The sequence below is a fragment of the Eptatretus burgeri genome, chromosome 8 (genome assembly GCF_056783735.1).
Source record: "Eptatretus burgeri isolate ZD-2024b chromosome 8, Ebu_testis_v1, whole genome shotgun sequence".
Lineage (NCBI taxonomy): Eukaryota > Metazoa > Chordata > Myxini > Myxiniformes > Myxinidae > Eptatretus > Eptatretus burgeri.
In genome coordinates, this window is record NC_140968.1 from 53,034,202 (window position 1) to 53,051,067 (window position 16,866).

At 43.1% G+C, this 16,866-nt stretch overlaps 1 protein-coding gene across 1 annotated transcript in view; it reads right to left on the minus strand.

Moving 5' to 3' along the window:
- Positions 1-8,650: 8,650 nt before the first annotated feature.
- PIKFYVE (phosphoinositide kinase, FYVE-type zinc finger containing) overlaps positions 8,651-16,866 on the minus strand; it is a 199,576-nt gene continuing 191,360 nt past the window's right edge. The window contains exons 44-47 of the mRNA XM_085890455.1: positions 13,192-13,320; positions 12,615-12,876; positions 10,221-10,295; positions 8,651-10,130 (exon numbers count right to left, since the gene is read on the minus strand). Of these exons, the coding sequence (XP_085746581.1) occupies positions 10,009-10,130; positions 10,221-10,295; positions 12,615-12,876; positions 13,192-13,320 (588 nt within the window). The 3' untranslated portion in view covers positions 8,651-10,008. The remainder of the gene's footprint in view (positions 10,131-10,220; positions 10,296-12,614; positions 12,877-13,191; positions 13,321-16,866) is intronic.

A 16,866-nucleotide genomic window follows, 5' to 3' on the forward strand; every position in this document is an offset into this window, starting at 1 on the left:
AAACCTTCAATTGCCACGAAGATTTACGTTCCAACAGGACAATGACCCCAAGCATACAGCCAAACCAACACTGGAATGGCTTCAGAAGAAGAATGTGAAAGTCTTTGAGTGGCCCAGCCAAAATCCAGACTTGAATCCCACTGAGAATCTTTAGAAAGACTTGAAGATTGCTGTTCACCGACACTGCCCATCCAACTTGACAGAGCTTGAGCAAATCCGCAAGGAAGAATGGGAGAAAATAAGTAAAATAAAATAAAATAAAATCGGCAAATCCACATGTGCAAAGGTGATGCAGACATGTCCAAGCACTCTCAAAGCTGTAATCACTGCCAAATGTGCTTCGGCAAAGTATTGTTACGGATCTAGAAACCATATGCATTAAACATACAGATGTCCCAAAAGTCAGCTATGTCGTTAAGTATGTGTGTAGTCAGATCCCCTTCCTTTTGTCGAGTGGGAGAATCAAAGGCATGCGTTGTGATTTATTTTAGTTAGGTTATTACATCTAACAAGCCATCGAACAACCATCCCATCCCCCGTCACGATCCACCGCCAACCTTCTCTCACCCTGACGTGCTGAGGCGGGATCTTGCGGTTCCAGTTTCTCGGCTTCCAGAAACGTTGTAACTCTTTCATGACAACCTTTGCAACATTGATACTGTTGCTCGACAAGTATGAACCCACGTGGATGAGTGGGTGGGAGTTCCCTGCAGGGGACGAAACCCTGCCTGGAAAGGGCGAACCCATAGGAGCCTGTCCAATCAGGGCGGGGAGTGATGTCTGTTCAAGCGAGTCCCGCCCTGTTGAGGGAGGTCCATAAAATTCCCGAGGACTCTCTGAGGCAGGGGTTGTTATGAAGGTTGTTCTGAAGTTTTTGACAGGGTTGTGGTGGTTGAGAGTCGAGTGGGGAAGAAGGGTCTTTGAGGCAGTTCTCCGCGGGTTTCTGACAAGGTTTTGGATTTGGCTCTGAGGGTTGTTGTCAAGCGTGCAGTTTTTTTAAAGTGGAGGGTTGAGCAGAAGGTTGTGAAAGTGGCGAACATGTCCCTGCTGGCCCTCCACAAGGAAAGGAAAGAGTGACCTTGACCCCCCTCCGTGGACCTCGCTATTCACCACGAACCACGAGTCCCACGTTCGACTGGGGACCAAACCAACGACCATTGTCAGGTGCCACACCACGGAGCACGCCCTTCCTCCGACGGTCAGGTACCCAGCTGGACTCTGACCCCCAGCTCGTCTCTCTCCTCGGCTGCGAGGGTCCAATAAAGAACTCTGGGTTTATTTTCATGTGTGTGTGTCTGCTGTGTGGGCCCGTCTTATAAGTAGAAACTGTTTAAGTGTTTGTTTTTGATCATTGTAAGTATTACTTGCATACCCATGTTAAGTCTTCCCTGTGTCTTTTTATTGTAAATAAACAATTGCAGAAATGTCCCCAGTTCGTTTCCATCCCTTCTTGCATTGGGACAGCATGGTTCGGATCTGAGTATAGGTGGGGTTTTACAACCCGGTAATCGGACAATTGTAGCCGGGACGTCCTGGGAAGGCCCGCTCGACTGCATCCGAGCAGGAAAGGTGGGTGGCAGAGTGGTAGTCGGTAGGTGTAATTTTACCGCTGCCAGAATAGTGAATCCGGTTCAGCCAGGCGTTCCGAGGGCGTGGATCCCCGGTAGCCGAGACCACGTGCTTACTTAGGCATATTGGATCTAGACAAAATAACCCTACGCCACGCGGTCGAGATATTGGCGTTCCACGGTCGGTTAAATGACCCACCGGCTCGCGGAGTTATCCGAGTGACGGCCGACAATTCCGGGGAGTCTGGTGGAGACGACGTAGCTTTCCCCACCTAGTGGTCGTTCTCGCCACTGCTCCCCGGCCCGCAACAGTATTAACTTGGGGATGAATACCTTATCGACGCAACATGTTTCAGCTTTCATTTTTAATTATTTGGAAAAAATTCTCAAAACATGTTTTCACTCTCATTTTTGTGCAGATTTTTTTTTTTTTTTGTATACCTTGGTCGAGGCTCGTATGAGAGCGAACACACAACTCACAGCAAGGAGGCATGAGACAAGAGGGGCGGGAGTGGAAGGGACAAAACATTGGGGAACAGACACAGGTGTACTGTGGAAGGGAGAGGGATGGGGATGGGACGGGGAACATGGCGAGGAGAAGATGGACATTACAGGGACTTTCAGGAAGGAAAGCAGGAGAATTGAAGGAAGTGGGCTTGGGTGGATTATCGGGGGTAGAAAAGATCGAGGATTTGGATGGGGGAAGATAAGAGGTGGTGGTGAACAGCTGTTTTGAAAGCCTGGAGGGAAGAATGGGAAAGAATAGAGTGAGGAAGTTTATTCCAAAGGCGGGAAAAAAGAGGAATGAAAGAGTGAAGATGAGCAGTGATTCGTGATTTTGGTAGTTTTACCAGAAGGGGGTTGTTGGCGGACCTTGAGTGCCCTGTGGAAATGTGGTTGGGACAAATCGCAGAGAGAGCAGGGGGGGCAAGGCTGGAGAGGAGTCGGTAGAAGACAGAAAGACCACCGACTTACCTGCGGTGATTGAGTGAGAGGCCCAAAGACTCAGCTTCATTGCGGGAGATGCCAATGATCTTAAAAGCCCTGGTTTCAACAGCGTGAAGTCGAGAAAGGTGGGAGGCAGGAGCACCAGCCCAGAGGGGAGAGCAGTACTCCATCAGGCTACGGACAAAAGCTTTGTAAGTGGTCAGGAGCTCAAGAGGGCCGAGGAAGGACTTTGCACGACGGAGGATTCCCAGTCGGCGACTGGCTTTTGAGGCAAGGTTGGAAATGTGACTTTCCCAGGAAAGGTCATGGCAGATAGTGAGACCCAGAAGCTTGAAAGAAAAGACTTCTTCCAGAGGATTGTTGAGAAAGTGGATGGGGGGGTTTTGTAAACGGTCCTTTCGAAGAGACAGTGAGAGTGTGAGATTTGTCTGGATTGAAAGACATGTTCCACGTGTTGGACCAGTTTGTGATTTTATCCAGATCTGCAGTGAGCGAAGAAGCTGCTGCTTGCCGGTCTGAGGGATGACAGATGGTACGGCAGAGGGTGGAGTCATCGGCAAAGAGAAATAGAGGATTTTCCAGAGAGTCCGAGAGATCATTGATGAAAACCAGAAAAAGAACAGGGCCCAGAACGCTACCTTGAGGAACTCCAGCCTGCACAGGAAGAGGGGATGAAAGAACTCCATTTAGGGCCACACGTTGACTGCGACAGGAGAGGAAGTCTGCGAGCCATGAGTGGAGATGGCCTTGAATACCATGGGAAGAGAGTTTCGTGAGTAGGGCAGGGTGCCAGACTGTGTCAAAAGCACGTGATATGTCCAGGGATACGGCTCGGATTTCCTGTCTGGCATTGAGGACCTCCATCCATTGTTGGGAGAGCAGTAGCAGCATATCCAGGGTAGAGTGACCTGGTCTGAAACCAAATTGATGATTGGAAATCAAGCCATTGGAGAAGAGGAAGGATTTCATGTCTGAAGCGATGATGGATTCCATAACCTTGCTGATGATTGGGAGAAGGCTGATTGGTCTGTAGTTACAGGGATCTGTTTTTGCACCTTTTTATGCAGGGCAGTGATGTTAGCAGATTTCCAAGCAGATGGCAGATGACCTTGGGAAAATGAGAGGGTGAATAGAACAGAGAGAGGGTGAGCAAGAGCAGAAGAGCAGGCTTTGAGGACACGTGGGCTGATGCCGTCTGGACCGGTTGCAGAATCTGACTCGAGGTTTGAAAGCAAGCTCTCCACCTTGTCAGGAGAAAAGGATACAGAGTCCAGGGACAGTTTGGTGCGACTGGGTAAGGTGGGTAGAGATAGTGATGGGTTTGGGACACAAGATTTAGCTGCAAACACCGAGTTTAGACATTCAGCTTTATCACGTGTGGAATCAGCAGTGCTGCCATTTGAGGTAAGGGAGGGGATGGAGGGGGAACATACACCAGAAACAGATTTGATTAAACGCCACCAGGATTTTGAGGAGGGAGAGAGGTTTGAGAGTTCAGACTTGAGATGAGAAAGATGTTGTTTTCTGGCTCTCCTGAGGGTAGATACACACTTGTTCCGAGCTTTGTGGAAAGAACTGAGATTGCCCTCAGTTGGGTTTGCTTTCCATGAGGCAAAGGCAAGTTGTTTCAAGACAACTGCCTCACCACAAGCTTCAGTAAACCAAGGGCGGGAGGAAGGGTAAGACAACTGAACACGAGAGGGGATAAATCTGTGCATGAGGGAGAGCAAGTTTCTTTGAAAGAATTCCCAGGATGAGTTGATGTTTGAGAAAGTAGTGATAGGAGACCAGTCTAAGTTTGATGGCTGTTCGGAGACCCTGCCAGTCGGCTTGAGTGAAATGCCAGACTCGACGGCGGTGAGGTGGTTCTCTGATAACAGCCAGAGAGATGTCCACTTTAACAAGGACGTGGTCAGAAGAACCAATTGGAGCGAAGGAAGAGCAGCAGATATTGTCAGGGAAATTTGTCAAAATCAGATCCAGAAGAGATGGAGTACCATTGGTTGAGATCCGGGTCGGGAAGTTGACCGATTGAGTCAGTCCCAATGAGTCACAGAAAGCTTTTGCTGATGTCCCATGGCAGGTGAGAGAGGTACCCACACCTAGCCAACTGGCGTGATGACAATTGAAGTCGCCACATAAGAGGAAGAGAGAGTTTGGATGAGAAGATAGAAGATGGTCCATGTTTTCGGAGAGTGAGGTGTAGATGGAGTCATCACTGTTCGGTGGACGGTACAGTACACATATAAACATGAGGTGGGAGTGGAGGGGAAGCCGAAGCCAGAGGTATTCCTGGGGGTGTGGGGGAGTGAGAGCAGTGCAGGGAGAGTGAGGAATAGAGTCTTTGATGAAGAGAGCAACACCTCCACCAGGACGAGGCTCAGGTCTGTCATACCGTAAGAGGGAGTAACCAGGGAGAGATACTTGGGAGTCAGACACGTCTTGGGAGAGGAAAGTTTCTGTTAGGCAGATAATGTCTGGTTTGTCAGTGGCAACCTGCATGGAAAGATCTGAAAGGTTTGAGCGAAGGCCCCGGATATTTGAGGTCCACACTTTTAATGAAGAGGTAGGGGAGGAGGGGGGGGGGGCGGGGGAGGGTAGGACGAGGGACGAGGGGGGGAGGTAAGGAGGGTTGCAGAAGGAGTGTGGGGTATTGCAGAATAGCGAGGGGAGGGGGCCGAATGAGGAGGAGAAAAGGCTCTGTGGTGCTGGGGGAGAGGGGGACAAGAGACAAGGAAGATGGCAGTTGAGGATTTGAGGAGGTGGAGTGAAGAGATGGAGGTGAGAGGGCAGTGGAGGGAGGCAGGTTGGTGGATGAGAGGGGGCAACTTAGAGAAGGAAGAGTGAGGGGGATGAAAGGTGGGAGAAAGGTGAGGGGGATTTTTGAGAGAGGTGAGAGGGAGGCTTGGAGGAAGAAGAGTGGGATGGTTGCTTTGAGAGTGAGAGTGAGGGGTGAGGGGGGTGAGTTGGCACTGAATTTGGAAAAAAAGAATGGTTGATGGAAAGCGAGCATCCATGGCAAACTGTGGTTTTTAAAAGTTTTAGGTCAGAGATGCGATTTAACACAATTCTTGAAGGGTGCAATGAAGGCGAATTCAGAGCATGGAGAGAAGAAGCGCTGTAATAGTTGGATTTTTTAGGCAAGGAATGAAGGAGAGCTCGAAATGAGAGCAGTCTGTTAAAATAGCAGAAGAGTAGTGCATTGTGAAACAGTAAAGAGTACCACATGTGTGAGAGAGGAAGATGAAGCATTATAAGATCGTTTTTGTTGTTAATATTAATGTATGAGAGAGTTCAACAGATTAGGTCATGGAAGTGTAAAAAGACGAGGAAGACGAGGAGGAAGTTAAGAGGAAGAAGAAGTAGCAGAATCGGGAGAAGGTGAGCGTGTTGTTGTTGTTGTTGTTGGGTGTATATATATATATATATATTTTTTTTTTTTGAGATGAGAAAGATTAGTTGGGAGAATGGGGGATGTTTGGAAAGTGGGGAGGATGAAAATTGAAGGTAATGGGGAGGATAGAAATTGAAGGTAATGGGGAGAAAAAACAAACAAACAAACAAACAAAAAAAAACGATCGAACACCGAGTGGAACCGGTAGGCCTCAAGCCTCGGACTAGGCCTCAAACACCAGGTAAGAACGTCGACATAAACTCACAAAATAGCACGATTTTTGAAACAAAACCGAACTAGGAACACACATTAACATGTAGGTGAGAAAATTAAACAGTTAAAACGGGACAAATAACAACCGGAACTTAACTTTGAGGACGTCAGCAGGGAGCCCCGAAGGAGACCTCTTGCCGCTCAAAACCGGAACCGGAAACCGGAAGATCAGTGACAAAAGTATTAAATTTGATCTATTTTAAATTCAGGCTGTAACTCCTTCTGTATGGCAGCTTAGCTGCCGGGGTAGCTATCATTTCTTGGAAGCGTGACTGTCGCTGATGCAGTGCCCCTCTCTACCAGTACACACTGGTACTCATTTCGCCGATCTCAGAAGGATGACAGGCTGAGTCAATCCCCTGGTGTATTAACTCAGCGGCCAACGGGGCTTGAACTCAAGACCATAGGATCCCAAGCCACCACCCTAACTACTAAGCCAACACCAGGCTCAGGCTGTAACATCAAAATGTGACAAAAGTCGAGGGGTGTGAATACTTTCTGAAAGCAAGTACAAGCTCCACTACAAGCCTCATATGAATGAAATTGTTTGTTTTTTTTTTCAAAGTCCGTTTGGAAACAAAAAGATACATAAAATCTTCTGCCAATTTAAAAAGAACAAGGGGGGGGGGAGACAAAAAAACAACAAAATATGTCTTTTGTTGTTTTAGTAATTTTGCTGGATGGAGTTAAATGGCGAGCCCATATGTGTTCACAAATAAAATGGCCGCCAGGCTACTAATCGGCTATCTTTGATGAGATTGCAAAATAATGTTAGGTGCAAGTGTCTGCCATCATGAACAATGCTTGTGCCATGTTTGAAAAAAATCAGACATGCATGTCTCAAGAAATAGTTGCGGACATGTTTAAATAACAAAATGGCCATCAGTCGGCCATCTTGGATCAGAACTGGCGGAGGGGAAAAAAAGACGTGCATTTGTAAGCCATCATTCGTTATCTGTGTGCCAAGTTTGATCAACATCGGTAAAAGCATGTCTGAGAAATAATTGAGGATGTGTTAGTTTCTGGGTTTTTAAAAACTAAAATGGCCACCAGTCGACCATCTTTGATCAGGCTGCAAAATAAAGTGAGGTGAATGGGGTGTAATGCCATCATGTACTGTGCTTGTGCCAAGTTTTTTTGTATACAAGGTCAGGGCTCATACACTGAACATATCAGGACACAATGGAACAAGAACAGTATAAAAAAATGGGGGTGTGGGCTGGGAAGAAACACCTAAAGCAGGGTTGAAGGACAAATAGAGGGAGACTTGGACAAACAATGGGTGTGGGAAGGAATGAGGGGTAGGGGAGGATGCATAGGGTGGACAAGATTGACACACAGAAACTCTCAGGAAGGAAAAACTTGTACATTTGGAAGGAGGTAGGTAGGTAGGCTTTGGGTAAACGGGAGAGAATAGGGTCACATTTGTACATGGTGTTTTAATATAATGCTTTTTGCTATGAAACATCATAATCTTCCAGCCTCCTTGAAAATTTTGGTAATCTGTCAGAAAGGGGTAAACAGGGGTAAAAAGATCATGGTTTTGGATTGGGGATGATCTGAGATGGTGGTGAACAGCTGTGTTGAAGACTTGGATGGAAGAATGAGATTGGACAGAATCAGACCATGTATATCTGAGAAATGGTTGGGGACACGCTTAAGTCACAAAATGGCCGTCAGTCAGCCATCTTAGATCTGATCACGAAAAAAATGACGTGCATTTGTAAGCCGTCATTCATTATCAGTTTGCCAAGTTTGATGAACTTCGGTAAATGCATGTCTGAGAAAAATGGTTCAGGATGTGATCAACATGTGGCTTTTTTTTTTTACAACTAAAATGGCCACCAGTTGGTGTATGGTCTGAGTTGGTGTATAAAATGGCCATACAAGTCCGAGATATGGTTGCGGACACACGGACATGAAAATTGAGACAAGATCCATAAGCCCCCGTTTTGGACCAAATCAAACGGGGGCGAATAAAGCTCCAGAACAATATCTTTACAACGGAACATTGACAACTTTTCCTTCCTGTGTAGCATTTGGAGAAATCAACAACAGCAAAAACAAAGGTTGAGGCCATAAAATTGATCATCACAATAATAAAGATTGCTTACCTTATTTCATTTAGAACATTTGTAATGAATTACAACGAATACTGAATGCACATGAAGACTTTACCCAAGGCTATAAACATGCGGAAAAACATCTCAACGAGAACGGCACTTTGTAGAGCGCATAACTCCACCAGGCTGAAATGTTTACATTTTGAATCCCACTGATAGACTGGATATCGATCTGGGGGACCTGAACCAAAATCTAATCAGCTTGTTGTGGTTACACTCTCAATATGAAAGCCATCATTACAAGTCTCAATGTGTCCACCAAGTTTCATCCAAATCCATCCGCTCACAGACAAAGAAACAAACAGGGAAGAATACCCAACATTCGGCCACCTTAAATAGCGATCAAGGTTTGTCAAGTTGTTTATTTGAGGTTTGCTCCACGTCCCACACCCTCAATGTAAAAATGGTCAATGTATGAAATAACCAATGGTGAGAGGATAAACCACCTACATTCTAAGAGTGCAAACAAATTGTAAAAAAAATAGCTTCGAGCAGAACTGTAAGTGGTGCGATATAGCATGAAGAATAATTAATTCACCGAGAAAACACAAATGCTGGTTCAAGATATTGACAAGTACAAATAAGCCCCACATGGCTAACAGTAACAGTCCAATGCCTGAAAAGTACTTCCAGGCCCATTGATGGAATTTCAACCAAAAACATGTTAATTAGACTCAAAAATAATAAATAAATCGAACTTGATAAATCATCAGCAACCAGTTTGAACTTCACATTCAATACACAGCAAACCATGTGGATTTCAAGAAGCTTTGTTTTTTGGGGGGGTGGGGGGAGGGAGGGGGGGAGTGACAATTTCACCCACAACTCAGTGTAAAGAGTTCAAATATAGCATATTAAATGGACCAATTAAGAAACCGGGACTGAAGTAAAGGGAATAAGTGCCTTGGAATAAGGAGGGTGTTGTTGGAGACTTGAAAGGAATGAGTGAACCATGAATAGAAAAGAGAAAAGAAACCCTACTATTTAAGTCTTTCACTGAAAAAAATAAAAAGCTATTTATAAAAAGTATCAGCTTTGAGGCAGCACAATGGGTGTAAAAACTTCAAAATGACTAAATAATTCAACTCGAGACAATCTTTATGTACAACCTGCAGTTAAAGTCATAGCATTGGAAACCAATTAATTGTGTTCTATTGTTCTTTCATCTTTCAGTGTTCTCATCTCAGGTTTGAGAAAACAAACAAACGATCAAATGACTACACATTGAACTGGCTGGGCACAAAAGGACAACATCCAGAAAACACTTGAAGATAATTCAGTGCAAGAAGTGAGTCAAAAACAGAGAAATCAAAAGATATTGATAACGAAGAGGAACCACAACAATGGAGGAAAAAACAAAGCAAAAGAAGATGGGGAATGGCGCAAAATATAAAAATAAACAAACAAACAACGCACACCTTTAGCAGGCAGCATAAAAGAAAGCCAAATAACTTAGGCCATCATAGCAACATTAACTCAACGTTTAGAAAATCTTCTGAAGAAAAGGAAGAAGATGATATTTCAATAGCATTAGTCTCAAAAGGCCTTGTCCTGTTAATGAAGCCAAACAGTGCAAGTTGTCCAGAGCTTTATGGCCGAGAGATGTGTTAACGCTGTTCATTGGATTCCTGTTTTGGTCGATACACACACACAACTGATGCAGAGCAAGTAACTCTCTTTTGAGCCAAAGGTGTTTTCACTGTTAGTAATCCACACCGATCCCAAGGCCAGTCCAATGGTCAGGCACCTTGAGGAAGTACTTGTCCATGGCCTCGCAGAAGCGAGCACGGTAAAGTTCTGGTGAAACCACCGTGGGCATTTTCCCTGAAAAGAGGAAATAATCCCATTGAGGAGTTCAACAGGCTGCAGCACTTCGTTACTCATGCACAAATCTACCTTGATAGTGTTGCTCACCTTGTCCACCCAAAATGCCAGAAGATTTCACCACCATCTCCAGCTTCTTATCCCAGGTGAAGGTACGGATGTAATCTGAAGACGAGCAGACATTTCACACATTTCCCTGGCCAATAACACACCTTTCTGACAGATGACACAAGAGAGACTGACATTTTTAAGAGTTAGCGAAACCAAATTTGAGTTTCAAAAACAGAATATTGAAAGTAGGTTGCAATCAAAGCAGTTCCTTTAAATCCCTTAATATACATTAAATGCACCAATAATCGTCCAACAAAAAGGCACCACCATTAAGTCGGCAATAGTAACAGTAATAACAACAGTAACAATCATACTATATTACATTTGGTGTGTGTGCATTTGTTTGACTTGTATATATGCCTAAACTGCTGGACAGAATGGGTTGATATTTGGTGGTTGTCCTTGGGGACTGCCCAGGAAGGGTTTAGGCATTAAAGACAATCCATAGTTGCAGTGGTTTCTCGAGAAGGGAGACGATGCAAATTCTCTATGTAAATGTATATCTTATCACGTCGTGTTACCCCCAGAGGGAGAGTTTATTACAAGCCCCATTGGTTTACAGTTTTATAATAGTATGTCTGTATGAAAACTATATAAAATTGAAACCTACTTAACCCATTTACATACATGCTCTGTATTTTATGCACTCCTAAACCATGAGACGAAATAAGGTAAGGAGTGGTGGAGGTGGCTTTCCCAACTTTGCAAAACGTTCCCATGCAGCACACTCAGAGTACAATAAACTCAGATTTTTACTTTTATGTTAAAGTTGGGAATCATCTTAAGAAGTTGGTGAATTATTATCATACCTGCTAATGCATTATTGCACTGGTGTACATAACTTGAACACTGGATGTTATCGCAAAAAAAAAAACAAAAACAAAGAAGTCAAACTCCCGGAAATTGTACAAATCATTCTAAAATGCTTGCATGCACTCATGCCCGGAGGGTGGGATTACCTTTCTCGGCCCACCTTTAATGGTCAATGTGCTGCAGGACATTCTTGGAAATGCACTTTATAGTTTTTGTTGTTTTTGAAAGAAATGTGATTGATCACAACACATCCAACTCCACATCAAAAGATAAAGGAAGATAATTTTTAAGACCGGCGACCACAGAAGGTAGCACTATTTCCGCCATGTTAATTTAGTTTTGGAGCTTTGGTGAAATCCACAATTGCTCCATTACAGTAAGATGCCAATTCCCTATATAATAGTATAACTCGTATAAAATAACATCAAAAATGAAGGGTTGCAATTATTTTATTCAAAAATTTCAAGGAGGCTTGAAGATTATGATGTTTCATAGCAAAAAGCGTTGTATTAAAACACAACATGTACAAATGTGACCCTATTTTTCCTTCATCTTCTGGGACCTTTCGTTTTGACAGCACAGACTCGAGCATCAGGTGTGCCAATATCTTCTTTATTTGACATCCTGCAGATGCAAATGAACGCGTGTTTAACTCTGCACACGTTACACATCATGTGCAGCGAATTTCACCGATTTGCGCCTTGTATTTGTTATTTCTTTTTTAAAAAGGTTTCTGAACACCGCTGTTGAGGCTCGTTTTGCAAGTCACAATCTACATTTTCAATAGAAGAATTGTAATTACTTTTTTGAAAATGGTTTTTCGAGTTTTTTTATCCTGAAAAATTGAGTGGTGAACACACAGTCATATTGAAAGATTGGCCTTTAAAACCCTACTCGTATCGACCTTACGAAGGGGGACAAACGAGTACATAAATAAACAAATACACACTGTTTTATACAGGTTGATGAAAACTCGAGTCATCATAGATGGGGGGAGGGGGGGGAGGCGTTGAAACATACGTACATATCTGTGGAACAAAATGCGTTAAAACTTGATGGTTGAACACAAAATAAAGTTGACCCCTGCCTCCCCACCACCGTTTTGGCACTCTTGTGAGGAGCAGGTGTTTCTAGGTTATCAAATTTATTTTGTGGAGACAGCCATGTCTCATCATTGGCAAAGGATTAGTTCTAAAAATCAAGAAATGTTTCACAACCAACCATGCACACACAAAAGCAAAACATGCTGCCTGAAGGAAGATCGTAATTAGATTTCCTTCTTAAATAATGCATTATGTATACATATGGTACGAGTCCATACATTGTGGTCAAGTATTAATGCCCTCAGGGCAATGTGAGATGCACACGAAAATGTGACACAAAACCACCCCAACCAAAAAAGAATGGAGGAGTTGTGGGGGGAGTAGAAAAGGAAAGAATGCTAAACTCACACAAAAATAAATCCTGAAGCAATAAATATGTTAAAAAAAAACAAAAAACAATATATTTTGAGAACACTTTACAGCACACAGTTGTTCACAACCAGAATAATGTACGCACCAATGATTCCCAGCACGAGCTGCCCGCTCTCCTCATCCAAGCCCACAAGTAGTGAGTAGTCGATGATAAGGTGCGATGCGAGAAAGTGTGCGTCAGCCAAGATGGCAGCTGTGAGGACGGCCTTTCCATGTGGGCGAATGTACAATGGCTTGTCACGTGCCACACCCAGTAGATTCTCGTCAAGCAGCACAAGCTCGCATGGTTCTTTACCGAGCTCAGCCTTTGCATGCCGGTTGCGCAAAGAACCCTTGAGATCAAATACCTGTCGGACAATTATGTGGTACCGAATAAAACGGGACGACTCATCAGGCTACCTACACCTATTGCCCTCAGCCATTGTATTTACAACAAGAAGGAAAAGAACAACAGGAAAATGGAGATTTAAAAATAAGTGGAAAAAAAAATATAATATTGAGATCAAATACATTTGTGATTGCTATGGATAATAAATTGAGTACACGTGAATAAATTTAAACCCAAACTAATAAATCACTGCTTTGAAGATGATAAACAAACTCCATTTTCAAGCAAAACATGAAAAATAAAAAAACATAAAAATAAAAAATAAAAACATCACCTGAGTCATCTTGCAGTTGAAGAAAAGATTCTCCATGACCAGTAGATCTTGTTTTTTCTCTGTGTTGTTCTGCGTGTTTTTAAACCCTATCCGGTACACGCCAAGTATCTTGGCAAGCGCTGTTGGCCGCTGCAAAACATAATGACTCCAATACCACACAAAACTTTAAATTCAAAACAAAAAGAAACAATTTTAAAAACCGAGGTGATGTAAATGTACGATTGCTCAAATGGAAGGGGATTTGCCCAAGTTTATGCAAACTTGTTGCATTTGTATTGCAAGTTGTTTGTGGCTGGCACTAATCTTAAAAACAAACAAACAAAAAAACAACAACGGCATTCAGTCGAGCATATTCCTCCATCAGGCTGAACAGTTTACGTTTTGTTTCACACCGATAGGCTGGATCAGCCTCCAGACACGAACCAAAATCTAAAACAACCTGTTTTTGTCACCTACCTAAATCATCCACCAAGTTTGGCCACAACGTTTTGAAATATCATGCGATAGTCAAGATACGCAATTCATCCAAGACATGTTTCAGAATCGTTGGACTTGCAACAAAAGAACAGACAGTGGGGATTTTTGTGTGCCGTGGAACATGTTGTGTGCCGTGTATCATGCCGTGCTGTCTGCATAGCCCTAATCAGCATTCTTTAAAATAGTTGGAACAGTTGGTGGCAGAAAACCAAGATCGCGACCAACGATATTGGCTGGTCATTTACCATTCATATTTCATTTCACTGTGTCTAATTTGAAATCCACAGTTACACAACTGTACTGTAATTGCATTGCCGCTTACATGCAGGTTCACCCTTTTTGTTACCACTCATTGTTCAACGATTACAATGGTAAAGCACACAAAGATAAAAATACAGTACAGTACTGCACAGTATGTGACGGCATCAAGTCAAACAATGCACAGCGTGAGATGACGCAGTGCATTGTCAGATGGAATGCTGGGAAGCTGGTACACAAGACAATGAGAGGTGGGACGCTTGGTAACTGGTCTTTCGTCCAATGGACGTTAGTGCGGGGAATTATTGAATGCATAATGAAAATGATCCTAAGTGAAGGCCATGTCACACCTTGATGATTTAGCCAACGTATGCCTGACGTATGCAAAATTGGGCTAAAACGCCAGCACACGTCGAATATGTTATGGGTAAGTTTTGATAATGTTAAGAGCACGCTGAAAAACACTGCCATACGTCGTAGTGCTTTGCGGTTGTCCTCAAATTTTAGAATGCTTGAAATTTTACGACATATGCCAGCGTATGACTCACACGTTCCGCTACGCTGGCCATAAGTTGTAGGCACGTTATGCGATCACTGACACACGTTACTTGTAAGTTACTCATAAGTCGAAACACGTCGAGGTAATGATTAGCATACCCGATACTTGTATATAACCTATGAGTAGCGTGTTGTAGGCACGTTACACGATCGTTGACACACGTTGAGGCACGTTATGCGATCGTTGACACACGTTACTTGTAAGTTACTCACAAGTCGAAACGCGTCGAGGTAATGCAAAGCGTATCCAAAACTTATTTGTAACCTATTAGTAACGTGCTTTGAACCTATGTGAAACGTACCTCCAACGCATATTGACATATGTAGACGTATTTGATTGACATCTTCCGGACAACCACAGAACTTACTGAACGTGTTTCTAATTTACAGCTACCGTATAATGGTGTATTGGCAGCGTTTCAAAAAAAAAAAACAACAGCAAAAAAAACAACAACAACTTCCGATATTTCGTCACGTACCCTTACGTCACGTCCAATTGCCTCTTCAGTTTGCTCATGTCTTATTCTTAGTTCCTCCTCTGTGAATATTTTCTCTGTCAAAACTTAAAAGCAAATGTCCAAATATATTTTAAAATTCGTGATAGACTAAAAATAAATAATAATAAAATAAAAAACAACAACAACAACAACAACTTCAGATATTTAGTCATGTGCCTTCACGGAGCCAAGCAGAAAAAAAGAAAATGTGCCTTGACGGAGAAAATAAGTTTCGGGTATGCTAAACATTACCTCGACGTGTTTTGACTTACGAGTAACTTACAAGGAACTTGTGTTGACATGTGTCAATGATCGCATATCGTGCCTACAATTTATGGCCAGCGTAGCGGAACGTGTGAGCCATACGGCGAGTACGTCGTAAAATTTTGAGCATGCTTGAAATTTCACGACGTACTAAACGTACCACAAAATACGACGGCGTACTTCATCGTTTTTCAGCGTGCTCTTCACGTATATACAACTAACCCATATCGTATTCGACGTGTGCCAGCGTTTTAGACACATTTTTCATAGGTCGGCATACGCTGGCTAAATCGTCAAGGTGTGACTGCATGGTTGATACTTCCAATTCTCAGGCGGTTATGATTTAAATCGGCGTGCGGCAGGTTTTTAACAGGCTACGCCACGAGTTCGTCGGCGATACGTGCAGCGCGCTATGCCTAAGTTAAACTATCGTTGGGCATAGGTTGTGAACGCCGACAACAGGCTAAGCATTCGTTCGTATATGTTATCTATAAGACAACGAAACGTTCTGTGCCTGTTACTAATATTTTATGCATACGACCAACACGTTATGAATATGACCAAAACTTTAAAAAAAAAAAATCAAAATTTCAGCGTACACCAACGTTTTACATACATTTTTATACGTTGCCATTGCTGGCTAAATCGTCAAGGTGTGACAGCGGCTTAACGTGTGGACTTGTATGCGACACGACAGATAGCAGGGAGACTTGTAGTGAGGACCCTTTCTATATCATTTTGGCCCTCCCTCTCAATCATGAATAATTATCTAAGAATTTTTATTTTTATTTTTATTCCAGTATCCAGATCTAGATCTTCACCAAAATCGAATCAATTTGTCCTTAGCACACACCCAACCTATCCATTGAGTTTTGTCCAAATCCATCCATAACTTTTTGAGATATCCTGCGCGCGCACACGTGCACACGCACACGCACACAAATCTCTGTCCACCTCAGTGGTGGAGGTAACAAAAGAAAGGATGAACAGAGTTGGTCAATGCAGAATATCAAATTATGAATTTATCAACAGGATGAGGGATGACATGAAATGGTATTGCACCACTTGCTTGAAGCCCAATATAGAATAGTGCAATTGAACAGTCCCTGGAAGGCAGTTCCACAAACGGGAGAATACAGCAACAAAAGAATTGCTCAAAATAATAGAGCAACAAGTAGACAGACTAACACTTGTGAAATCAGTCACTGCGACCTTGCCCTTTGGACCTCAAAAACAATAGACTTCTACGTTTTGATAGGTGAACCAATTCAGTGAACCAATATTCAAATTTGGTTTAAATTTCAAGGCAATCAGATGAAAATTGATATGATCTTGACCTTTTGATCTATGGACCTGCAAAACAAAAGGCTTCTTGATTTTGACTACCTCCACTAGGTGGTTAATCTTTGTGAACATCGTTGTAGAATTTCTACCTGAAGGTGATTAACAAAGCAGACAGACAGACAGCCAAACTAACTGACAGAATAACAGATCAGACCAACCAACATACTTGTGAATATTTGATTTCACAAGTCACAATAAAGGTGCACAACCCCACCCCCCTTCCCCCAGCATTTTGTGAGTTTAACCAGGAGAGAATAATTCAAATAATATGTAAATC